The sequence below is a fragment of the Molossus molossus genome, unplaced genomic scaffold (assembly GCF_014108415.1).
Source record: "Molossus molossus isolate mMolMol1 unplaced genomic scaffold, mMolMol1.p scaffold_m16_p_3, whole genome shotgun sequence".
Lineage (NCBI taxonomy): Eukaryota > Metazoa > Chordata > Mammalia > Chiroptera > Molossidae > Molossus > Molossus molossus.
Window position 1 is genome coordinate 97,442,070 of NW_023425366.1, and position 25,493 is coordinate 97,467,562.

The following is a 25,493-nucleotide window of genomic DNA, read 5'->3' on the forward strand; positions in this document are numbered from 1 at the left end:
GTTTTTTTCTGGTTTTGGAATTAGAATTATGCTGGCCTCATAAAACGAGTTTGGAAGTCATCTTTCTTCTTGAATTTTCTGAAATAGTTTGAGGAGAATTGGTGTTAGTTCTTTTTTGAATGTTTGGTAAAACTCCCCCATGAAGCCATCCGGGCCTGGGTTTTTGTTTGCTGGGAGAGTCTTCATTATCTCTTCAATTTCCTTAGTTGTTTTTGGTCTGTTCAAATTTTCTCTCTTCCTGGTCCAGTTTTGGGAAACTATGTGTTGCTAGAAATTTGTCCATTTTGCTTAGATTGTCAAATTTGTTGCCATATAATTGTTCATAGTAGTTGTTAACGATCTTTTGTATTTCTATGGTGTCTCTTGTTTCTTCTCCTTTTTCATTTCTGATTTTGTGTATTTGGGTTCTCTCGCTTTCTTTCTTAGTGAGTCTAGCTAAGGGTCCATCAATCTTGTTTATCTTTTCGAAAAACCAGCTCTTTGTTTCATTGATCCTTTCAATTGTTTTTTTGGTCTCTATGTCATTTATTTCTGCTCTTATCTTTACTATTTCCTTCCTTCTACTTGCTCTGGGGTTTTCTTTTTGTTTGCTTTCTAATTCTTTTTTTTTATTTTTTATCCTCACCCGAGGGTATTTTTCCATTTTTTGTACAGATAGAGTGGGAGGGAGAGAGAGGAAGGGAGAGAGAGAGAGAAACATCGACGTGAAGGGACACACCGAGTGGCTGCCACCCGCAAGACCAACCAGCACCGGGGCAAACTGCAACCGAAGTACGCGCCCTTAGTGGGAACCGAACCCGGGTCTCTCCAGACCGCAGGCCGACGCTCTAACCGCTGAGCCAAACCGGCCAGGGCTGCTTTCTAATTCTTTAAGTTGTGAGGTTAGATAGTCTATTAGAAATTTGTCTTGAGGTATGCTTGTAGTGCTATGAACTTCCCTCTCAGAACTGCTTTCAGTTCATCCCATAGATTTTGTGTTGTTGTGTGTTTATTTTCATTGGTTTCCAGGAGGTTTTTAATTTCTTCCTTGATCTCCTCGGTAACCCACTCATTGTTTAATAACATGCTATTTAGCCTCCATGTGTTCAAATGTCTTTGCATGTTTTGGTTGCAATTGATTTCTAGTTCCATGCCATTGTGATCTGAGAAGATGCTTGATATGATTTCAATCTTCTTGAACTTGTAGAGATTTAGTTTGTGTCCTCTCATGTGGTCTATTTTTGAGAATGTCCCATGTGCACTTGAGAAGAATGTGAATTCTGAGGTTTGGGATGTAATTCTCTGTAGATATCTATTAAATCCATTTGGTCTAGTGCTTCATTTAGAGTCTCTGTTTCCTTGCTAATTTTTTTGTCTAGAGGATCTATCCAGTGATGTCAGCAGGATGTTGACGTCCCCTGCTATGATTGTATTGTTGTCGATTTCTCCTTTGAAGTCCTCCAGAAGATTTTTAATAAATTTTGGTGCTCCTATATTGGGTGCATATATGTTTATCCAGGTTATATCTTCCTGTTGGATAAATCGTTTCAATATTATGTAGTGGCCTTATTTGTCTCTAGTTATGGCCTTCATTTTGAAATCTATTTTTATCAGATATGAGTATTGCTACCCCAGCTTTTTTTTCCTTTCCATTTTCTTGGAAGATTTTTTTCCACCCCTTCACTTTTAACCTAGGTGAGTCATTTGTTGTGAGATGGGTCTCTTATAAACAACATATAGATGAGTCAAGCTTTCTTATCCAATCAGCTACTCTGTGTCTTTTTATGGGAACATTCAGTCCATTTACATTTAAGGTGATTATTGATATGTACTTATTTATTGCCTTTTTTGTTTAGTGTGGTTATATTTTTCTTCCTATTTCTTCTACTAATTACAGCAGTCCTTTTAACATTTCCTGCAGTGCTGGTTTGATGCTAATGTATTCCCTTAGCCTTTATTTTATTTTATTTTTTTGTCTGAGAAGCTCTTTATTTGACCTTCTATTTTGAATGATAGCCTTGCTGGGTAGAGTAGTCTTGGATTCAGATCCTTGTTTTTCATGACCTTGATTACTTCATGCCATTCCCTTCTGGCCTGTAGTGTTTCTGTTGAGAAGTTTGCTGAGCCTTATGGGGGTTCCTTTGTAGGTAACCTGTTGCTTATCTCTTGCTGCTTTTAGGATTGTCTCTTTGTCTTTAATTTTTGGCATTTTAATTACTATATGTCTTGGTGTTGGCCTGTTTGGGTTCTTCTTACTTGGGGCTCTCTGTGCTTCTTGAACTTGATGCCTTCTTCCTTCACCAAATTAGGGAAGTTTTCTGTCACTATTTCTTCAAATATATTCTCTAACCCTTGCTCATTTTCTTCTTCTTTGGGGACTCCTATGATGTGAATATTATTACGTTTCCAGTTGTCCCACAGTTCTCTTAAACTGCCTTCCTGTTTTTTAATTGTTTGTTTTTTTTTTCTTTTGGTTTTCTGATTGGTTGATTTTTTTCTACCCTGTCTTCTAATTCACTGATCTGGTCCTCAGCTTCCTCTACTCTGCTGTTTAGACCTTCCAATGTGTTATTTATTTCTGATATGTCATTCTTGATTTCTTCTTGGTGGTTTTTTATTTCTAATTGGTTGATTTTCAACATTTCTATGTCTTTATTCATGGTGTTGATGTCCTTATTCATGCTGTTGAGCTTCCTCAAGATCATGGCTCTGAATTCTAGTTCTGTTAACTTGCTTAACTGCACCTCATTTATCTCATCTTTGATAGAGGTCTTTTGTTTTTTCATTTGGCTTTTGTTTGTTTGTTTCACCATTTTGCCTATCACAGTGGGCTTTGGAGCCTGCCAAATTTTCCCTGTGGGTGTTGGCATTCTGCTGTTTGTGGCTCCCTCTCCTGGGTTTGGATGAGTGAGGGAGGACCCATGTTAAATACCACTATCTAGTCTTGCTTTCCTGGTTAGAGTTGCTAGCCCAAGAATGGTTCAGTTACCCTCTAGCTTTTTGTCTGGAGGCTATCAGTAGTGGTTACTTAAGGAGCCTTGGGTTCTCAGTTGAATGAAAACTCCCTCAGGTGGTGAGCATAAGGGGATTTCCCGAGGGTAGGGCAGATGCTGGTTGTGAATGAGCCTCAGTTTGCATTTCAATGGCCCACCTGGGTGGGGTTGAGTCTCTCAGGGAGGGGCCACCACCTCTCCCCAGAGCCCTGGGAAGGAGTAAGATGGCCACCGTCCTGAGTGGCTGCAACTCAGGAAAAGCTCTGAGTGCCCTCCAAATCCTGAGTATCCCCACACAGTTCCAGTAGTCCACCCTCCCTCTGCCAGAGCCCAAGGTGAGTGGCTGTGGTTATTTTAGCGTCTGTCCCGGCCCTGGGCTGTGGAGCCACTTGGGAGTTTAACTCAAGGGTGCTGCTCAAAGCTAAGGCCGCTGCTGTCTGAGGGCTCCCAGCCCCCCTCTAATGCCTCCGCAATCCTACCAGGATCAAGTCAGTGTCCCTGGATATATGATCCTTGCAAGCTGCATTTCTCTGACAATTTGTCTTTATTTTGGTTGTAATTCCAGTTTGGTCCTGGGAGACGGTCTGTGTAGCTTCCATTCACTCCACCGCCATTTTGGAATTCCCCATACCTGATTCTTGATACCAGAAGGGAGGGGGATCTGGGTCCTACCTGTTTGGCTCCTTCCACTGTGGTCCTCTGACAATAACCTCAGACCCACATGTGTCATTTCCCTGCTCAGAGTCCTTCAGTGTATTCCCTCTGACTTCATGATAAGACCCACACCGAGCCTGGCAGGTACCATGCTTCTTTCTTTCTCTTGACTCCTTCCGTTCCTACAGCCTTTGGGCTGTGTCTAAGTGCATTCAGGTCCTTGTGAGACAGTTGCATACCGTGGTATCTCACCTCCGTGTCTCTGCTCACACTGCTCCCTCCTTTGCTAATGCCACCCCCTCTCATTGCCCCCATACTTTGGTCAGCTGACTCTTATCTTTCAGAACTCAGGTGGTCAGCTTTCTTAGGACCTGGGCTGGGTGCCCTGCTTTGTTCCCAGAGCTCCTTGCTTATGATATGGTTGTACTTATGACCCGTGTTCCTGTGGGTTGTAATCATTTCTGGTCCTCCACACTGGAGTGAGAGCTCCCAGCAGGCAGGGGTACAGTCTTTTTCACTGATTCCACATGCAGTGCTTGATGACTCTGATGATGCCAGAGTTTGGTAGCCAAAAAGGGCTGTATTCTTCCTTCCCCTTAGACCCAAACAGGGGGTCTCAGTGGGCCTCATACCCAAGAGGACCAGCTCCCAGGCTTGTGGAGGGCTTTTGACCAGCAGTCAGCACCTCAGGAACAGTCAGTGCTGACATGACTGTTGTTCTCCCCACAGGCACTGGTGCCATCACACAGTAACACGGACGGTGTCCTGCCAGGTGCAGAACGGCTCGGAGACAGTGGTCCAGCGCGTGTACCAGAGCTGCCGGTGGCCCGGGCCCTGTGCCAACCTTGTGAGGTAAAGGCCGCAGGGCTGGCTGGCTCTGCCCTTCTCTTCTGTTCCCTTGGATGAATCCAACCCCAGCACAACTGCAGGGGGAGGCGGGTTGACGCTCAGAAACAAGAGTTAAGCATGCATTTATGGAGCGCCTTCTGTGCATGGGCGGGGGTATGTGTGTGCAAAGATGAAAGGGATTTGCTCCCCACCCTGATAGAACCTCCCAATCCAGTGAATATTTGATCAGCAGAAACTCGCAATGAGCAGGGTGAGAAGATGGAAGGGGTAGGAGAGGGCCAGGTGAGACTGAAGACAGAACCAGCCTGCTTTGGGCTCTAGACTAGAATGTGGGTCTGTGATGCCCTTGAAAGTCCGGCCTGCCTCCAGCCCCGTCTCTCTTATAGCTCTACCCTCTCATGAGCCCCACTCTGGACCGTAGCTTTCAGTGGCTCTCAGCATTCACAGGGAGAGATTTCTTTTTTTAAAAAAAATTTAAATTTCTCAGTTATAGTTGACATAACATATTATATTAGTTTCAGGAGTACACCCTATAAATTCGACATTTGTATAACTTACAGAGTTGTTACCCGATAAGTTTAGTATTCATCTGACACCATACTTAGTTATTACAGTATTACTGACTATATTCCCTATGTGTATTTTACATCCCCATGACTATTTTTATAACTGACAATTTATACCCTTAACCTTTTTCACCCACACTCCCAACGCACCTCCCCAAATCTGGCAACCATCAATTTGTTCTCAGTGTCTGTGAGTTTGTTTTGTTTGTTAGTTTATTTTGCTTTTTAGATTCCACATATAAGTGAAATCATATGATGTTTGTTTTTCTCTGTCTGACTTATTTCACTTAGCATAATACTCTCTAGATCCACCCATGTTGTTGCAAATGGCAAGATTTTTATGGCTGAGTGATATTCCATTGTATATATGTACCATCTCTTCTTTATCCATTCATCTATTGATGGACACTTAGGTTGCTTCCATATCTTGACTACTGTAAATAACGCTGCAGTGAACATAGGGATTCATATATTCATTTCAAATTGGTGTTTTGGGTTTCTTTGGATAAATTCCCAGAAATGGAATCACTGGGTCATATGGTAGTTCTATTTTTAATATTTTGAGAAACCTTCATACTGTTTTCTATATTGGCTGCAACAATTTACAATCTCATCAACAGTGTATGAGGGTTCCCCTTTCTTCACATCCTCACCAACACTTGTTATTTGTTAATTTATTGATGATAACCATTTTGACAGGTGTGAGGTAATATCTCATTGTAGTTTTAGTTTGCATTTCCTGATGATTAGTGACATTGAACATCTTTTCATATGTCTATTGGCCATCTGTATGTCCTTTTGGAGAAATGTCTATTCAGGTCCTTTGCCTATTTTTTAATTGGATTGTTTGGGGTTTTTTTTGGTGTTAAGTTGTATAAGTTTCATATATATTTTGGATATTAACTCCTTATTGGATATATCATTGGCAAATATTTTCTCCCAGACAGTAGTTTTCTTTTGGTCTTGCTGATAACTGACAATTTATACCCTTAACCTTTCTTCACTGTGCAATAACTGTTTAGTTTGATGGAGTCCCATTTGTTTATTTTTGCTCTTGTTTCCCTTGCCCAAGAATACATATCCAAAAAATATTACTAAGAGTGAATGTCAGAGAGTTTACTGCCTATGTTTTCTTAGAAGAGTTTTATGGTTTTGGGTCTTACATTAAACTTTTTTTTTTTTTTTGGTACGTGCCCCTAGCGGGAACCGGACCTGGGACTCTCTGGTCTGCAGGCTGATGCTCCAACTGCTGAGCCAAACCGGCCAGATCACATTAAACATTTTTTTAAAAAAAATATGTTTTATTAATTTTTTAGAGAGAGAGGGAGGGAGAAAGATAGAAACATCTATGTGAAAGAGAAACATTGATTGGCTGCCTCCTGCACGCCCCCTACTGGGAATCGAGCCTGAAATCCGGGCATGTGCCTTGACCGGGAATTGAATCGGGACCTCTCAGTCCATGGGAGGACCTCAATTCACCGAGCCACACCAGCTGGGCTTACACATTTAAAGTTTTAATCCATTTTTAGCTTGTTCTTGTACATGGTGTAACAAAGTGATCCAATGTCATTCTCTTGCATATATCTGTCCAGTTTTCCCAACATTGTTTATTGAAAAGACTGCTTTTTCCCCATTGGATATTCTTGACTCCTTTGTCATAGACTAATTGACCATATACGTGTAGGCTTATTTCTGAGTTCTCTATTCTGTCCCGTTAATCTATGTGTGTTTTTATGCCAGTACTATGCTGTTTTTTGGGGGGTGGAGGGGGTTTGCCCTCTGCCCCTCACCCCGCTTCTCCCCATGCTGTTTTGATTATTATAGCTTTGTAGTATAATTTGATATCAGGTAGCTTGATAACTTGCAACTTTGTTTTTTTTCTCAAGATTGTTTAGTTATACAGGATCTCTGTGGTTCTGAATAAATATTAGGATTATTTGTTCTTGTTCTATGAAAAAATGCCATTGGTATTTTGATAGGGATTGCATTGAATGTATAGATTAATTTGGGTAGTATGGACATTTTACTGATGATAATTCTTCCTATCCATGAGCATGGTATATGCTTCGATTTATTTGTATCGTCTTCACTGTGTTATAGTTTTCCAAGTATAGGTCTTTTACCTCCTTGGTTAAATTTATTCCTGTATTTTATTCTTTTTAATGCAGTTGCAAATGGGATTGTTTTCCTAATTTCTCTTTCTGATAGTTCATTATTGGTATATAAAAATGTAACTGATTTCTGAATATTAATTTTGTATCCTTATTTTTATCTTTTTTTAATGGTGGAGGTTCTTACCTTGGGGTCCCCATTGTACACAGTGTTTTTATATAGCTTATTTTTGCAAGGGGAATGGCTAAGTAAGTGGATATGTCTGCTCATTTCATATTTTGAGACAAAGGACTGTTTTTAAAGGCTGTGCTAGAGGGATGGCCACTGGATCCCTCTATGATGACAAGATGCTGACCCCTTCTCTTCCTTTTCAGCATAAGGCACAGAGACCTCCCCTCACTTCCCCACCCCCAACACCCCCAGGAGCTGAATTCTGAGGCTCTCCTGCCTTTCTCATCACCAGGGAGCTTCAGATGACCTAATGGCCACCTCTTGATCCTGGGAACATCTTCTGAGAAGAAGGATCTTCAGAGTCTGGTCTGCAAATGACCCTGACAGGGTAGACTTTGCTACCCCCTCATTTCGAGAACGGCTGCCCTGCTCTTCAAACAGGGACGCTGGCCCTGGAATGCAGGCCCCTGAGAAGCGAGGCTGCAGTTCTGTCTCACAACTCTGCCTCCTGCCAGTGTTACTCTCTGCATGGGGGGAGCCACATTTGTAAACAGCTCTTTTCAAGACATGGAACTTGACTTCAACAAACTAATAGTGTCTTCAGAGTTGAAGCATAAATATGAAGAGTTGCATGTTTCTATTTTTTCTATGGATTTTAGCCAAATTGAATGTTAACTACAATCCCATGTTTTAGGTGCACCCCATAGCTACCAGGGTGGAAGCAAAAATGTGCACATACCTGCACCCCCACCCCATTGTATTGTAATTGTATTTGGGTTTGAAAATGAACCGTTAGGATTTCCTTTACAGAAAAACCTTGGAAGGAAGGGAACAGAGGGGGCTGGCTTTCAAAATTTCAAAATTACAAGGGGAGGTTTTTAGCCTTTCTAAATACGGTAATGCACCTTTAAGAAAAGCTGAACAAGCTAACTACTGAATCTCTGACTTCAACTTTAAAAATTTTCAGTGATCATTAATTTTCACAAATACTCTTTACTTTATGACTTAAGCAATCATCTGAACACTGTTTCAGAAGAGTGTGTGTGTGTGTGTGTGTGTGTGTGTGTGTGTGTGTGTGTTGGGGGAGTTGGTTACAGGCCTTTCAGAGTTTCTAACCCTTCTCATGACTCTCTGGGGTCAGGAACCGAGAATAGACTGTTCAATCAGAGCAGACATGCATTTGTCACAAACCTTCCCTTTGTCCTCAATACTTAGCAGGAACTTTGTTAAGTAGAACATAATTTTCATTCTTTTAGAGGAATTCCATACTTCTAGGCTTAATTATTATTGTTACTTTTGATATTATTTGTTAAAGGAGGAGGGGTTAATATACTTTCTCATTGGTAACTCATATTTGAGTTAGAACTGGGGTGCACCCCCTCTGTGGTCTTGGGACTGCTGTCTGGGAAGGTGGAGGAAGGAGTGTAGGTTGCAGCACTGTCAGATAGGCAAAGTGACTTGTCCAAGGTCACAAGGTTAGTCACAGCAGATTGGGTTGGACTTGACTCTGGCCCATCAAACAGGTTCCATTCGGATGCTCCTGAGGTTTCAAGGCCCAGCTCCCTTCCTTCCACAAACAAACATTTGTTGACCGCCTTCTGTATACAGGCCCCAGGGAGAGTATGGTGTGAAAATGCAGACCAGTCCCTGACTGGAGGAGCTGAGAAGCCTGGGGGAACTGACAAGCCTGGGGTGGGGGTGGGGCGGTAATTAAACCACCACAGAAACAGGTGCACAGGTGCATCTGTCATCACTGCTGTGTGCGAGCAAGGTGTCCTGAGAGTGGAGACCAAGATGGGGTGGGGGTCTCCATCTGTAGGAAGGGACTTCCTGAGCAGGGGGCATTCTGTGGAGGGAGCATTTACTGAAATAAGAAAAAGCTCAAGATGGTCTAGCCCTGTCCCAGCACTATTATCATGCTTTTTAGTGTAATATTTTAAAGAATAATTTTATAGTTTTGTAAAGAGTCTGCCTGCTGCAAGAGTGTGTGTGCTGGGCTGGTGTCCCTGAGCAGAACTGCGGGGAGGGAGGGGTTTGGGAGGAGCAGGTTCCTGGGAGCTCTTAAGGTAGGGACCATGTCTTTTGGGCCTGTTTTCCCATGTGTCACAATACTTTGGGCTGAAAGCAATAGATGACATTACAAAAAAAAAAAAAAAAAGGCTTTGATAATGGAAGTCTATTAACCTCAAAATAAATCTGGGAGAGGTGCTTTTTAAGAAGTGCTCTGGGCCCTGGCCAGTTTGGCTCAGCGGTTAGAGCGTTGGCCTGTGGTCCGGAGAGACCCGGGTTCGGTTCCCGCTAAGGGCGCGTGCTTCTGTTGCAGTTTGTCCCCGGCCCTGGTTGGTCGTGCGGGTGGCAGCCACTCGATGTGTCCCTTTCACGTCGATGTTTCTCTCTCTCTCTCTCTCTCTCTCTCTCTCTCTCTCCCTCTCCCTCCCTCCCACTCTATCTGTAAAAAAAAAAAAAAAAGAAGTGCTCTGGGAATGCAGCTGAGTCTGGGCCATGGCTGAGCTAGGAAGCAGATCCTACACCAGTGGCCCCCAGGCAGCTCCCAGGGGGTGTTCAGGCCTGTGAAGCTCTGAGCTTGCATTTCTCATTCTGATTTCAGGATGGCAACCCCCAGCTGAGCCCAGTGGCCACCTTGTACCATATTGTGTTGCTTATAATCCTGGCTGCTTGGCTGTCTTGCCTCATTTCAACCGCAGCATTTACATAGGTGTTTTTTGTCTGTTTCCCTCAGCATTTTCTGAAGCAGTGTGGTGCCCAATTCTTGTTCCCTTCATCCTTTGAAAAATTTTGGATGCTTTTATTTGTGTTCACACTGAACTTTTGCAGGGAAAACGAGATAGAGTATGATCACAGCATGATTGATTGTAAACTGCCTCTCCTGGGTCTCCTCCTCCTGTGACCCATTCCTTGCACTAGTTTAACCATTGCTGCAGTCTCTAGGTCATGGATATATCCTAGGCTTCTTTTCTCTTCTTGTTTAAAATTGAGATATAATTAACATATAACACTGTATAAGTTTGAGGTGTACAAACAGTTAGTTTGATACGTTTATATACTGCAGTGTGATGGCTACAGTAGCCTTAGCTAACACTTTTGTCATTTAATTATCCAGATTTCTTGTCATGCCAACATGAGAAAGAGGAAGGATGACTCATTTTCATGAGAGCTGGTACAAATTTGTTTCTGTGATATGTTTTAGTTTAGCCCGTGCACACGCGTCCACCAAATGTGTCATCTGAGATGAAGATATATGATTGTGTGTGAATGTCTCATATTAGTCAATGTCTAACGTCTCAGTGGGAAAGAAAAAGGCTGTTCTCATCATTACATAGGAAGGACACTCAGGCTCCCCCTCGCTGCCTTTATGCCTCCCCTGTTTCCTTTTTCATTTCTGACTCTTGAGGAAGGCGTTTTCCTCTTGGGCCTGGGAGCAATTCAGCTGCCCTCTCTTTCTGTGGTCTTCTGTTCATGTTTGTTCTACCTCATCTCCTTCTGTCCTTATTGTTTTTCCAGCCTGTTTTGGGGGTGGGAAGGTGTATAGTAAGGTGGGCTTTAGAGTTGTTAAAAACAAACAAACAAACAAAACAATAAGTAGAGCCACTTTATTTATTTATTTATTTATTTCAATCCTCACCTGAGGATATTTTTCCATTTATCTTCAGACAGCGCGGGAGGGAGAGAAAGGGAGAGAGAGAGTGCAACATCGACGTGAGAGAGACACATCGACTGGTTGCTTCCCACACGACCCCGACCAGGACCGGGGACCAACCGCAACCAAGGTATGTGACCTTGGCTGGAATCGAACCCGAGACTCATTGGTCCACGGGCTGATGGTCTAACCACTGAACATACCAGGGCAGTGGAGTCACTTTAAAGTGGAACCAGAGCTGCTGTGCCAGAGGGACTGCCTCACACATCTTATGCCTCAAACTTTGGGATGTTAGAACAGGGCAGAATAACCTTTGGACTGAGCCTGTACAATCTTGTGGTATCTCCCCCCCTCCCCCAATGTTTACGAAGATAACAAGATAGCAGCTATTATGACTATTGGATCGATGACTACTGGACTAACAATTTAAAACATTGTTTAGAATGAACATCACTGTGTTATATTATCTGCACTAACAGAAATGTCTTTTTAAAAAATTGATGTAATTATTCCCCTTTCCTTTCGCATAAATATCTCTTGCCTTTGTCTCCTAATGGAAACAGTATTTGAACTTCTGCCTGAATCAGTGCATCAGGAGTAGCTGTTTTTATTGATCTCAGTAAGTGCTTATTGCCTCTCACTTTGAAAGGCCTTTTATTTTTAGGTTAGCAGAGTCAAAAAGACCAGCTGTGTGGTTTTGAGCAAATTACTTACCCTCTCTGAGCCTTATCTCTAAAACAGGAACCTGTCTCATAGTGCGGTTGTTAGGATTCCAGGAAAGAAAGTTAGTGAGTGCTGTGTTCCTGGTGCGTTTCGGGACATGGTACCGACTGTCATTTATTAACTTATTTCTCCTTGGTCAGTGAATTCCTTCTTCACCTTGGAGGTCCCCCTATAGCCTCCCCTTTTTGAAGCTGTTGCCTGCAGCCTCGCAAGCCAAACTGATAAGTCCTTCTGTTACGTTCCCCCAGAATCGTATTTGTCCTCTCATAGAGCACAATGGGGTTTGTTTTATTTTAGTTAATTGTCTGTCTGTCTTTCTCTCCTGCTGGAGTCTGTCTGTTCCTCAAGGGCAGGGGCTGTCTCTTGGTCATCTCTAGGTCTCACTTGGTGCTTTGTGAGTGCCTGGAGAAGATTATGACAAACCTGGTGAAGTTTCACTCACCCCACCCCTCCTTTCTGCCTCCTGTCTCCTCTTCCCCACTTCCTGGGGTGTGCCCACCCTGCAGGAGAGGGCATCCCTCAGCTGGGTGCCCGAGCCAGAGGGGCGCCATACCTTCAGGGAACTCATGTTTAACTGAGGGCTCCTCGACCAGGCCGCCCCCATCATGTGTAGAATTGTGGGCATTCCAACCAGAAAAGAATAAACATAACAAGGAAGCTTGGAAAACCCTAAAGGGTATTTCTCTCTTTCTTCTTCTGGCTGTATTTGGAGATAAAGCTTAAGAGCTCCATCCCAATCCCCTTGTGTGGCCGTGACAATGTGACCAGAAGGGAGGACATGGACCCACAGTCTAGTTGTCAGAAAAGAGTGGCCGAGCCTGGATGGAGAAGGGCTGGAAGAGTTCCAGGGATGAAGAAAAGTGGCTGTTGAAGCCAAATCAGAGTAGGCATGATAGTGGCCCTGACCCCAGCATGGGGGCAGCTTTTGGTTGTGAACCTGCGGAGACAGCCCTTGGAAGGGGGTGTCCACTGGCTTGTCCTGGTTTAACCTGGCTATGCTCGAGGGCGGAGCGCCTGCTGGTGGGGAAGGGCTGCTCAGTGGATCGGGATAGGAGGTGAGAGCAGGGGGTTTGGCTGGCGTGTGATGCGATGCTACATGGGGGAGGGCGGCTCTCTGACCCATGTGTCTGTGTTATCCGGAGCCCTGGGCTTGCCTGGGTCTGTGGCCAAGTCAGGAGTGCTGCCCTCATCCCTGGCTATTTGCTGCCCTCCTGCCTTCTCCCCAGTTTAGGTGTCTGAGTCTGGGCCGGACCCTAACCCATCCCTCTCCCTGAGTCCACTCACTCACCATGACTGCACCAAGGAAGTGGCCTGGCATGGAGTCAAGCTTAATAAAAGGTCATTGATGGTCTGGCCTAATCACCTGGACACAGGGGTCCCCTCTGTGGAGTTGTGGGGATGTGGGGACCTCCTTCTGAGGCACAGGGCTGTGCCATGTTCCCACCACTTAGAACGGGCAATAGCTGCGTCACACCTTTCTCCTAGAAATGAGCTTAGCTTAGCCTAAAAATAGGTAATGTGATATTGGGCTGCTAGGAAAACCCCCACCCCCAGATAGCCCCTCCCAGGGTGCCTGGAATATCTTATTTGTGTGTTCACTCATTCGCCATTCATTTGTTCATTGATTCATTCATTCATGTTTCCTCAGAGGTTTGGTTGCATGACAGGTTCTGGCTTAATGAGGGTGCACTGCTGTTTGTCTGTCTGTCCTTGAGGCAATGGCATTTTAGGGGCAAGTAAAGGATGGTTTCTAAATGGTGGCTGGAGTCCAGGGTGAGCCAGTGTGCTGTGGAAGTTCACTTCATTCTGATGACATGGTGGGGATGCATGAATTGGGAGGGGCCACAATGCCTGTCACACAGGCCCACTGCGCTCGGATGAAGAATTGGGCTTAGCCGGTCATTACTTTGGATTCTGCAGTGCCCAGTCCGAAAGCCTCCAGTAAACAGGATGATCTCCCCACCGCTCCTGCCAGCTGGTTCTCTTCTTCCCATGACGAGAGCACCTTGGGCATTGAGGGCCCAAAGCAGCGTGTAGGAGGCACAGAGGAGGGCGAGGTGGGTGTGAGGGCTCTGCCACCCATAACGCTTGTGCCTGGCAGGGTCCTGCTTGCTTAGAGCTCTGGGTTTTCTGAGAGGAGCAGGATCGCTGTGCTTTGCCATCTGTGGAGCCGTGAAAGATGGACTGGTACTTGGGCGTGACCGGGGCCTGCTTGCCCCCTAGGCCACAGAGCAGCGTTCTTAGGGCATATGGCCCTTCTACCCAGTGAAGGGGAACCTTTGTCCTGGGCCCTGCCCTTTAGGGAGGCCACATTGGCCCTCCTCCAGCCATGCCCACCCTCACAGGGCAAGAAGTTCATGAGTCCATGTGTCCATTTGGACCCTGTGCCCTTAGACCTGAGCACCCGGGTCCGTGCTAAACAGCCCGGAGAGGCCTGCACTGTGCTCTGAATCTGGGGGACTGTGCCTGTGGTAGACACACCCCGAGCCCCAAGGGACAGACGAGGGTGGCTGTTTGCAAGAGTGGGGGTGGGGATGGAGCTGGGTCATGCGGCCTGGGTCCACACAGTGTGTGGGTTGGAGCTGGGGTTAGGAGGAGAAGGAGTAGGGGTTGGGGGTCTCACTTGTTTTGATTGTAAAAATGATGATGAGACCCACCCCATGGAGCTACTGGCGGGGGGGAGGGGGGGAGGTCAACGCCTGTGCTATGGTATTTCTAGGCCAGGTCTGGCTAGTGATAAGCCCTGTAAGTTGGCTCTGACTCTGAGAAGAGGTCCCAGTGAGTAAGCGGTGGCTGGGGGAGGACGAGCCAGTGCTGCCTGAGCGCGTGGGGCACCTGCACCGGTGCCCTGCTGCCCACCCCACTCTGCAAGAAGAAGGCATTTCTGCATGGTTAGATTTGGGGGCCAAAATCCTTGGTGGGGCCTCTCTTTGCAGAGAGCTATGAAGTCAGCACATTATCTCATTACATTCTGATGACATTTTTATGTCAAAGTGTGCAGGTGGGCAAAGGGAGGGTGTGGTTGTGAAAACACAAATGCAACAGAATCTGAGCACATTGGAGCCTATTTGCAATGTACTAGGGGTCCTGGTATGTGTCCCAAGCTCTTCCCTGTGCCCTCATCGGCTCTCCCAAGTGCCTCAAGTATACAGTTTCCTTTCATTTCTTCATTCGCCCAACCTTTTCAACAAATATTTATTGAGAGCATACTATGTGTTGGGGGAGGGGTGAAGAAGATGGAGAATTAGACCAAATCCTCTCTCATATGGAGTTCATATTCACCCACATATGAAAACAAGAAAAAATACCCCTTCATAACGGGTACAGGAAATTAAAGCAGGATAACGTGACTGAGCATGACTGGGGGCTACTTTAGAGGAGATAGGAGAGAAACTCTTTTTTTAAATCCTCACTCCCAGGACATTTTTTGTTCAGATAGAGTGGGAGGGAGAGAGAGGAAGAGAGAGAGAGAGAGAGAGAGAGAGAGAGAGAGAGAGAGAGAGAGAGAGAGAAACATCGACGTGAAAGGGATACATTGAGTGGTTGCCACCCGCACAACCCAACCAGGGCCAGGGACAAACTACAACCGAGGTACATGCCCATAGCGGGAACCGAACCCGGGTCTCCCTGGACTGCAGGTTGATGCTCTAATCGCTGAGCCAAACTGGCCAGGGCGAGAAACTCTTTGAGGAGATGGCATTGATGCTGAACAATGAGTGATGAGAAAGAGCCTCCGTGTGAGGACTGGGTAAAGATAGTTAGTGCAGAGGCCCTGCGACAGTGAGATCCTGGATGAAGGAACAGAGAGAAGGTCAGTGTCCAGAAGCAGAACAGGAGAGGAGGAGAGTATAGGCAGAACTTAAGTTTGAATTTGATAGTAAGTGTCTTAGGAAGCCATTGAGAGTTTTAAGTGAAGATGAGAAATGACCTGATTTAGGTGTTTGTTTTTAAATTAAACTTTTATTTTGAGATAAATATAAATTCACATGTAGTTGTAAGAAATAATACAGAGAGACCCCATGTCCTTTTTTTTTTTTTATCCTCACCCGAGGACATTTTTCCATTTTTCGTTCAGGTAGAGTGGGAGGGAGAGAGAGGAACAGAGAGAGAGAGAGAAACATCGATGTGAAAGGAACACATCGAGTGGCTGCCACCCGCACAACCGACCAGAGCCGGGGACAAACTGCAACCGAGGTACGCGCCCCTACCGGACACCGAACCCTGGTCTCTCAGGACCGCAGGCCGATGCTCTAACCGCTGAGCCAAACCGGCCAGGGCCCCATGTCCTTTTTCACCCTGTTCCTCTCAATGGTAACTTCTTACAAGGACCACTCATGTTGCCCTTTTATAGCCTCACCTACTTTCCTCTGACCCTACCCCCTCCTTAACCTCTGGCAACCATTAATTTTCTCTCCACTTCTATAATTTTGCCATTTCAAGAATGGAATCAGACAGCATATAACCTTTTGGAATTCATGTGTTCACTCATCATAGTTTTCTGGAGATTCACCCAGGCTGCTGGGTGTATCAATAGTTAATCCTGCCCTGGCTGGTGGCTCAGTAGGTTGGAGCATCGTCCCATACACTAAAAAGCTGTATGGTCAGGGCACATACCTTGGTTGTGGATTAGATACCTGGTCTGGGTGAGTGTGGTAGGCAACCGATTGATCTCTCTCTCTCTCTCTCTCTCTCTCTCTCTCTCTCTCTCTCAAACCAATTACAAAAACAAAACAAAACCATATCCTCAGGTGAGGATTTAAAAAAAAAAAAGTCTGTTCCTGCATTTAAAAAAATAGTTATTTCTTTTTATTGCTGAGTAGTATTCCATGGTATGGATGTACCACAATTAGTTTGATCATTCATCTGTTGAAAGACATCTGGGTTATTTCTAATTTTGGGCTCTTGTGAATAAAACTGCTATAAACATTTGTGTATATTCAGGGTTTTTATGTAAACATAAGTTTTCATTTCTCTGGGTAAATGCCCAGGAGTGCAATTGTTGGGTCATATGGTAGTTGCATGTTTAGTTTTTGAAGAAACTGCCAAAGTGTTTCCAGAGTGGCTGTACCATTTTACATTCCCACCAGCAATGTCTGTGTGATCCAGTTTCTCTGTATTCCTGCCAGCATTTGGTGTTGTCATTGTATTTTATTTTAGCCATTCTGTGTAGTCTATTTCATTGTGGTTTTAATTTGTGTTTCCATAATGGCTAACAATGTTGAACATCTTTTCATGTGTTTATTTGCCAGCTGTGTATCTTCTTCAATGAAATGTCTCTTCATGTCTTTTGCCCATTAAATGGGCCATCTTTTGCGTATTTAATTGGGTTATTTGTGTTTTTACTGTTGAGTTTTGAGATTTCTTTATATATTCTAGATATTAGCTCATTGTTAGTTATTTTCTCCCATTCTGTGGCTTGTCTTTTTATCCTCTTGAGAGTCTTTTGCAGAGCAAACATTTTTAATTTTAATGAAGTCCAATTTATCAGTTTTTTCTTTTCTGAATGGTGCTTTTGATGTCAAGTCTAAGAACTCTCCCTAGCTGTAGATACTATGTTTTTTTCCTAAATGTCTTGTAGTTTTATGTTTGACATTTAAGACCATGGTTCATTTGAAGTTAATTTTTGCATGAGGTGTGATGTTTAGGGTGAAGTTTGTTTTATTGTTTATGGATGTCCCAGCTGCTTCACCACTATTTGTTTAAAAGGCTATTCTTCCTCCTTTGAATTATTTGTGCGTGTCTGTCAAAAAGCATTGGGGCATATTTGTGATAATCTTTGTCTACGTTCTCTATTCTGCTCCACTGATATGTATGTGCATGGTTCTTCCAATACCACACAGTCTTCATTGCTGTAGCTATGTAGTACGTCTTGAAACCAGGTAGACTGATTTTTTCCACTTTATTCTTCCTTCCAAAACTGTTTTAGCTACTATAGTTCCTTTCTCTTTCATATAAACTTTAAGATAATCTTGTCTGTACCTACCAAAATCTTGATGAGATTTTTACAGGATTTTTACACTAAACCTGAATATCCAGTTGGGGAGAATTGATATTTTTACTATGTTGAGTCTTCCAATTCAGGAATATGGTATGTCTTTCTACTTATGTAGATCATTTTTTAATTTCTTTTATCTTTCTTTGTTGATTTCTTATAGTTTCCAGCATACAAGTCCTGTTTATTTTTTGAATAATTTAAATATGTTTTGGTAAAATTGTATTTTAAATTTTGATGTCCATGTGTTCATTGATAGCGTGTAGAAATATAATTTTTTGTATGTTTATCTTGTATCCTCTGACCTTGCTAAACATATACTAATTCTGAGAGTTTTCTTTGTAGATGCTTTGAGATTTTCTACAGTTCAGTCATATCATCTGTAAATGAAGACAGTCTTATTTCTTTCTTTCTGGTCTATATGTATGTTACTTACTCTTCTTGCCTTTTCACTGGCTAGAAGTTCCAGCACTCATTGAATAAGAAGGGAGAGGATAGCTAGGTCAGTGTGGCCCAGTGCTTGAATATTGACCCATGCACAAAGAGGTCACCAGTTCGATTCCTGGTCGGGGCACATGCCCAGGTTGTAGGCCAAATCCCCAGTGCGGGGCATGCAGGAGGGGGCCAATTGATGTTCTCTCTCATTGATGTTTCTCTCTCTCTCTCTCTGCCTCCCTCTCTCTCTAAAGTCAATTAAAAATATTTTTGAGAAAATAAAGAAGGGAGAGGATGCTTTGTTCCCACTTGTATGGGGGAACATTTCACCATTAAGTATAATGTTAACTATAAGGTCTTTGTAGATATTCGTTATCAAGTTGAGGACATTCTCTCTATTACTACTTTTCTGAGAGGTTTTTTTATTTTTTTATTTTTATCCTCACCCGAGGACATTTTTCCATTTTTTGTTCAGATAGAGTGGGAGAGAGAGAGAAACATCGATGTGAAGAGACACATCGAGTGGCTGCCACCCGCACGACCAACCAGGGCCGGGGACAAACTGCAACCGAGGTACGTGCCCTTAGCGGGAACCGAACCCAGGTCTCTCTGTACCGCAGGCCGACGCTCCAACCGCTGAGCCAAACCAGCCAGGACGAGAGTTTTTATTATAGGTACTAAATTTTGTCCAATTTTTAAATATTTATTAACATGGTCATGTAATTTTTCTTTTTATCTCGTTAATATGGTGATTATATTGACTGATTTTGGAATATTGAACCACCATTGCATCTCTGGAATAAGCTTCACTTGGTCATGGTATATAATCTTTGTCTATATTGCTGACTTATTTTGCTAATATTTATTAAGTATTTTCATGTCTATATTCATGAATGGATGTTGGTCTGTAGTTTTCTTGTTTTGTACTGTTTGATTTTGGTACCAAGTTCTCATAAAACGAGTTAAGAAGTGCTCCCTCTTGTATTTTCTGAAAGAGTTGGTAGAACTCTCCAGTGAAACCATCTGGATCTGGAGATTTCATTTTGGGGAGTTTATAAACTACACATTCAATTTCCTTAATAGTTATAGGGCTATTCCAAATAATCTATTTCATATTGAGTGAGTTCTGGTAATTTTGCTTTTTGATGAATTGGTTCATTTCCTCTAAGTTGTTAAATTTATCTGTATAGTGTTGTTTCTTATTTCATTCCCGATATTTATAATTTGTGTTTTTGTTCCTTTTTTCTTTGTCAGTCTGCTAAAGATTTCATTTTGCTTTTTCTCTATTGTTTTTCTGTTTTTAATTTCATTGATTTCTGCTGTTATATATACTGTGTCCTTCCTTCTGCTTGTTTTGGGTCTATTTTTTTCTGTCCTTTTTGGAGGTTTATGAGATGAGCTGACTTAAGTTTTACTGTTAAGATTACTGTTTGCTATGGAGAAAATGGACACAGGTGCAAGATGATGATGGCACACACAAGGACAATAGCTGGGAAAGTGGAGAGAAGTGGGTGGAGTCAGGAGGTGTTCTGGAAGCTGATATGACAGGAGTGTCTGATCACTCAGGGGCAGAGAGCAATCAAGGCTAACCCTCAATTTTTGATTTGAGTGTCAGGCTGGCCGGGCATGCCATTTCACTGAGTTGGGGACATTGGCAGGAGGTCAGCCATAGGAGATGAAAAACAACAGCTCAGCTTTGGCTAAGTGAAGTTTGAGATGCCTATGGGGTATCCACGGTGGGGAGGGATGTAGACAGGAGGCTGAGTAAAAAAGTCTGGAGGACCAGGAAGACTCTGGGGCCAGGGCCGTATTGTATTTCATGGATTCTAAGCTGCCATCGGCAGGAAGAAGTGCATTATATTATAATCACTAAAAATACCGCTAATTAAACTATAGTTCATCATCAACTGTAATATGAATCCCAATGTCAGAGATGTTAAAATATAATCATATGTGCATGTTAGAATTAAGGAAACACGTGATTGAGAATCATGAGCATGTAGATGGTATTTAAAGCTATAGGGACTGGAAATAAAAGTGGGGATGAATAGATGGAGAACCTCTAAGGTTAGGATACCTGGACTGGTCCTGGTATCCTAACCTTAGAGGTGGGCTAAGGAGGAGAGTCGAGCCAAGGGGATGAGAAGGAATAGTCAAGGCAGGAGGAGCATCAGGATAACTTGGTGTCCTGGGAGGTGAGTTTCCTGGAAGATGGGTTTCAGCAGGGAAGGAGAAAGAGGGTGAGCTTCCTAATACATCTGGGAGACTGGTGGAATGAGGGCCAAGGAGTGACCATTGGATTTAGAAATGTGAGGTCACCGGGCACCCTGGCAAGCGCCGTTTTGGGGAGTGGAGGGATGGAGGCCAAGATGGCATGGGTGGAAGAGTAAAAGGAGAGGTGAAGAAATAAAGACTGGGAGACTAAAACTCTTTAAAGAAGTTTGCTGTGAAGCAAGCATGAAATGAAATGAGGCTCAGAAGCTGAGGGCAACGTGAGGGCAGCGGAGGTTTTTTCCTGGTTGGTTGTTTTAAGATAGGAGAGAGAGGAGCCTGTTTGTAAACTGCCAGGAGTGGTCTGGGAGCAGAGTGGCGCAGCTGGGTGGAGGCTGGCTGCATGGGTGAAGTTCAGAGAAGAAGCCTGGGGGTAGAGGGACCCGAGTGTGAAGGGAAGGGAGCTTTGTCAGAGCAGCAGTGGGAGGGAAGGCCAAGATGGGGGCGTCCATCACCCATGTGGGTCCACCCATGTGACACTGAGATGGTTTGACTTTGAGGCTGACTCTTTTCACCAACCCATGAGTGCCTGGAAAGCAGGACCACAGTGTCCTCATCCTGTTACTCCCAGGGCTCAACACATTAAGGTGCTTAACAGCGTTCATTAAAGGAATGCATCTATCTGTTTGTGACATGAAAAAAATATTGTAATGTAACTGTATCCCATGTGGATTTTCCCATTCTGTGATTTTTTTTTATATTGGATTTTTGTAGTGTGTGTGTGTGTGTGTGTGTGTGTGCATGAGGACGACACCCCAAACTAATATTTATGGACATGAGGCCCAGACGACCATGCCAGATGCCGTCAGTCAATAGCTGGTGTGGAGAGAGGGTGAGGGGCTCCGCTGGGCCTGGGCTGGCCTCTGGGAACTGTGTCTTTGCCTCAGGTTTCTCAGAGCATGTGTTTTGGTTTGCTCAGTTGTTTTTTCAGTCTTTATTGAGCACCCAAGTGCCAAGCTCTAGAATGCAAAAAGAATATGGCCCCTCCCTCACAGAACTCGTGGAGGGGAGCATGTCAATCAAGGATTCATAGAAATGGGGGTGTGTCCCTATGAGATCAGGTCCTGGTTTCCTTGGGGAAAATATTAGAGCAGAGATCTGGGTAATTAGGAGATTTCACCAGGAGAGGAGGTGCCGGTGGGGGAGAGGACATAGCCTGTAGAGCCAGGCAGGGCATCCTAGAGGGAGCCCCAGCCTGGAGGCAGGTGCCCAGGGTCAGTGCCCTCCCTGCTGGTTTCTCCAGCCAGCTCCTTGGTGAGGGGCCTGGACCCAGAGAGTTCCCTGTCAGGGAACTTCAGACACAACTGGGGACCCAAGGAGGGCAGTGAGGACCAGCATGCTTCCCCTCTCTGTGCCTTAGTTTTCCTTTCTGGGAAATGGGGATAAACCCCTGCCTTGCTCTGGGGTGGAAATCACACAGCTGTGCCTTGTTCACTGCAGCAGGATGTCCTGTGTTACTGACATGCCCTCTGGCCCTCCTGAGCCCCTGATCTGCCGTGGGAGGGGGGTGGGCCAGGTCTCAGCGCCTGATGGATTCAGAAAGACTAGCCGCAGGGCCTCCGGGGTTAAGTTTTCCTCACCGCTTCCCTGCCCTCCTCTGTCTCCTGGCTCCTCAGAGCTCTTTGATGGCTTTAGAGCCAACCTTTTCCAGATGTGCTGAGTGGAGGGTTTTGCCGGAACTCTCCGGGGCTTCATGTGCCTCCTTCAATCTCCTCCGCCAGACGGCCCCCTGCCAGCCGCCTCCCTCCTCTGTTGGGTTGCCTGCTGCCCGCAAGGCCACATGAAGTCCTGGACTTAGTACTTTCTCAAAAGTGTGGTCTTCTTTCCTACCCCTCCTCCTCCAGCCGGCCTGTGTGGGTCGAGAAGCTCTCCAAGGCTGCCCGTCCCAGCATTGGTCGCTGGTCTGGGCTGCAGCCACTTCCTCAGACCTGGACCCTCAAGTGGTCTGTGGTCCTGGCCTGAGTGGGAGGGGAGGCCTGAGCAGAAGACACTGCCCACGGGGCTGTCTTGATTTCCACCTGGCATCTAGGAATGACTAGCATGGATTCGGAGGAGGCCAGAGGCTGGAGACCCTCCGCCTCCTGCCCGGGAACTGCAGTGGGACAGCCCTTCCCCTCCTGCTGGCCCTCTGCTATTAATCAAGAGATTAATAATCTACTGCCTCCCTCTCAGAAAACCCCACTCCCATTTCCTGTTGAGTCTCCAGCCTGTCTCGGTACCTCCCCGTCTGGTCCTCCTAGCAGTGGTCCCTGGTGAGGAAGTGGGGCCAGGGCAGCAGCGGAGGCCTGTGAGTTGAAGTGCCCAGCCAAGGAGGGGCAACTGCTCCCCCAGGTGAGGTCTCTGGGCTGGCAGAGGTGTTCCTTCTCCTGGTACCCACCAAAGTACCTCATGATGCTTTGGGGACATTGACTTTGGAGGCCAAAGAGCCATGACCTCTTCTTATAGCCCTCCACTGATGGGCACCTCAGCCCTCCTAGGATCCTTTTCTTCAAATGCCCTCTCATGTGACTGTGAGCCCAGGGGCACCTCTGGGGACACACAGGACACCTCTGTACCCTTTCCGAAACAGTTATTGAGCAGCTGTGGGACTTCAGCTGGGGCCCCTGGAAGACCTCATGACCTCAGGTCTCCATGCTCCCTGGAGGGTCTGGGGGACCTGCAGAAGGCAAGGCTCTTCTCCAACTGTTCAGGGGTGGGGGGTGGGGTGGGGGGATCAGCTTCTGTGCATCGTTGAGTAGGTAAGAACATGCCAGCCCCGTAAAGAGACCTGGTTCTGCCAAACCTCTGCCTCTGCATCCTGGAGTCTGTCCCCAAGCTCTTCCTTGACCTCAGTTTCCCCCTTGCAAAGTGAGGCTATTCATCCTTGCCCTGCCCTCCTTTCTCAGCCAGCAGCTGCCTGATCCCCGTCGCTCCCTTCCCATCGGCTGCCATGCAGCCACAGGTGGGGTGTTTCTTGAGAGCAGATTTGATCATAACCCTCCTGGGCCACAGTCCCTGGGTGGCCTCACCATGACTGGGAGGGGCGGCATCATAGTGGGTCTGCAAAGCTCTCTGTTGCAGGGAGCCTATATAAAATAAGAGCAAAATTAAACTGTACTGATTTTTAGTATATGCAAAGATGGTAAATAATGCATGTGCCTATGCACATATACATTAATATACGTATATTGTGGGCTCTAGAAAGCCTGGAGCACATTGGCCAACATGGGGTTCATAGACCTTGTTCACATCTTTGCCTGTATTTCCAGGTTTCCCCAGCCTAGCCCCGCTGCGCTGCCTTGTCTGTGCCCTGGCTACCTGTCAAAGCACTCTGTCCCCAGATGCACCAAATTTCATCCCAGCAATGTCCTGACTCTCCTGGTGCCGGCTGCCTCCTCACCCTGAGGTCCTTTGAGTGCACCCCTGAGGCGGGAGGTTTTTTCTGGCCCCTCGTGGTAGAGGTGACCATGCCCTGCCCCCTATCCCTGCAGCCATCCATCTCCATGGATGTTCCCCAGGCAGACACCCTGACCTCCTCCAGGGGGTCACCACATCTTGGTTAGCATTGCAGTTCCCAGCCTGGGACTCCATCTGGCACACACTATTTATTGATTGTTTTACTCATTCCACCGATCTTTATTGAGTGCATATGATGTGCCCCACCCTGAGCGAGGCCTGGGGTGTAGCCAGCAGCTTAGTGGAGGAGATAGACATCAGACAAATGATGGGTGTATAATTATAAGGGTGATGAGTGTTTGGAAGAGAAGTCAGGTTTCTTTGACAGTGTAAATCAAGGGGATGCAACCTGCAGGGATGGGTGGAACTGAGAGGGGGCTGGTCAAGGAGGGCCTCTCTGAGGAGGTGGCACTTCTGGTGAGCCCGAGGGGCTGTATTGGAATTTAGTGGGTGTTTCAGGCAGAGGGAACAGCAGATGACAAGCTCTGCTATGGGAAGGAGCTCTGCTGGGATTGTGAGTGGGTTGGGGGAGGGATGAGTGGGGAGGCAGTCAAGGTGGACAGTGGCCAGATCTTAGAAGTCCATGTGGTCATACTACAGATTTGGGTTTTGTCCTAAGATTGAAGATAAGCTAGGCAGGGTTATGGAGGAAATTTGTGCTTTGTAAACATCCCTGAAGCATCTGTGTGGAGACTGGAATATTGGAGGTGGGAGTGGACACTGGGCACCAGTTAGGGGCATTGCCTCTGTCTAAAAAGGAAGGTAAGGGAGACTAGACAGGGCAGGTGGGAGCAGAGCAGTGGGCGGTAGGATCATCATGAAGGAAGAACTCCGTGGACTCAGTAATGGGAGGGGCCAGAGTATGGTAGGGTCAAGATTTCTGTGGCTATTTGTTAAGTGAGTAACAACCCCCCAGGAGAATGTATGTCCTTGAATTTTCCAAATGACAAATTTGAGGGATGCCCCAGGATCCCCCAGTCAGAGGGAGCAAATGCAGAGAGATCAGATGTCCCTAGAATTGGGCTGTCTTGGGGGGAAAAACCCAGGGCTGGTGAGGTGGGAGACACCAGATGGGGACTCCGAATTGTTTTTGGAGACTTTCACCTTAGGAAGGGACCTTTAGCTTGCTGCATCCCAGCTCAGATTTTAGAGGGGCTCAGAGAAGGGGGACTTGCTCCATGCTCACAGATGGGCAAAGACACACTGGAATCAGCTAGAAACAAAGCAGCAGGAAAGCCCTGCGCTTGTCCTGCCTGCATTGGTCTGTCTTTGGGGGAGACACCCTGCACACATACATACTCCAGTGTCTCACTTGCTGGGTCCCCATCTCAGCTGAGGCAAAGGAACCAGAGAAGTCTCCTCTGACCGCTTAGACATGTCCAGGGTTAAGGCCAGGTGGCAGCCGATGGGAAGACGAGGGGTCCGGGGATGTGCAGTTGAGGGTGAGGAGTGGGTCACAGCTCCTCCACTTCCTGATGGTGTAGGCCAAGTAGGGGCTCCGCTGCCCACCAGCCGCACAGCTCAGGCAAGGGCTCAGTATCCTCATCCATAAGCGGGGCAGTACTACTGTCAGAGTATGAGTGGGCTGAGCACCCAGGTGCTCAGTGGATACAACTACCTTACATTCCCCTTTCTTTTCTGAGCTGATTTTGCCA

At 45.7% G+C, this 25,493-nt stretch overlaps 1 protein-coding gene across 2 annotated transcripts in view; it reads left to right on the top strand.

The window, feature by feature from the left end:
- The window catches only part of COL26A1 (collagen type XXVI alpha 1 chain), a 198,288-nt gene that overhangs the window by 59,838 nt on the left and 112,957 nt on the right, over positions 1-25,493 (top strand). For both annotated transcript variants that reach the window (XM_036280244.1, XM_036280245.1), the window contains exon 2: positions 4,356-4,478. In XM_036280244.1, the coding sequence (XP_036136137.1) occupies positions 4,356-4,478 (123 nt within the window). The remainder of the gene's footprint in view (positions 1-4,355; positions 4,479-25,493) is intronic.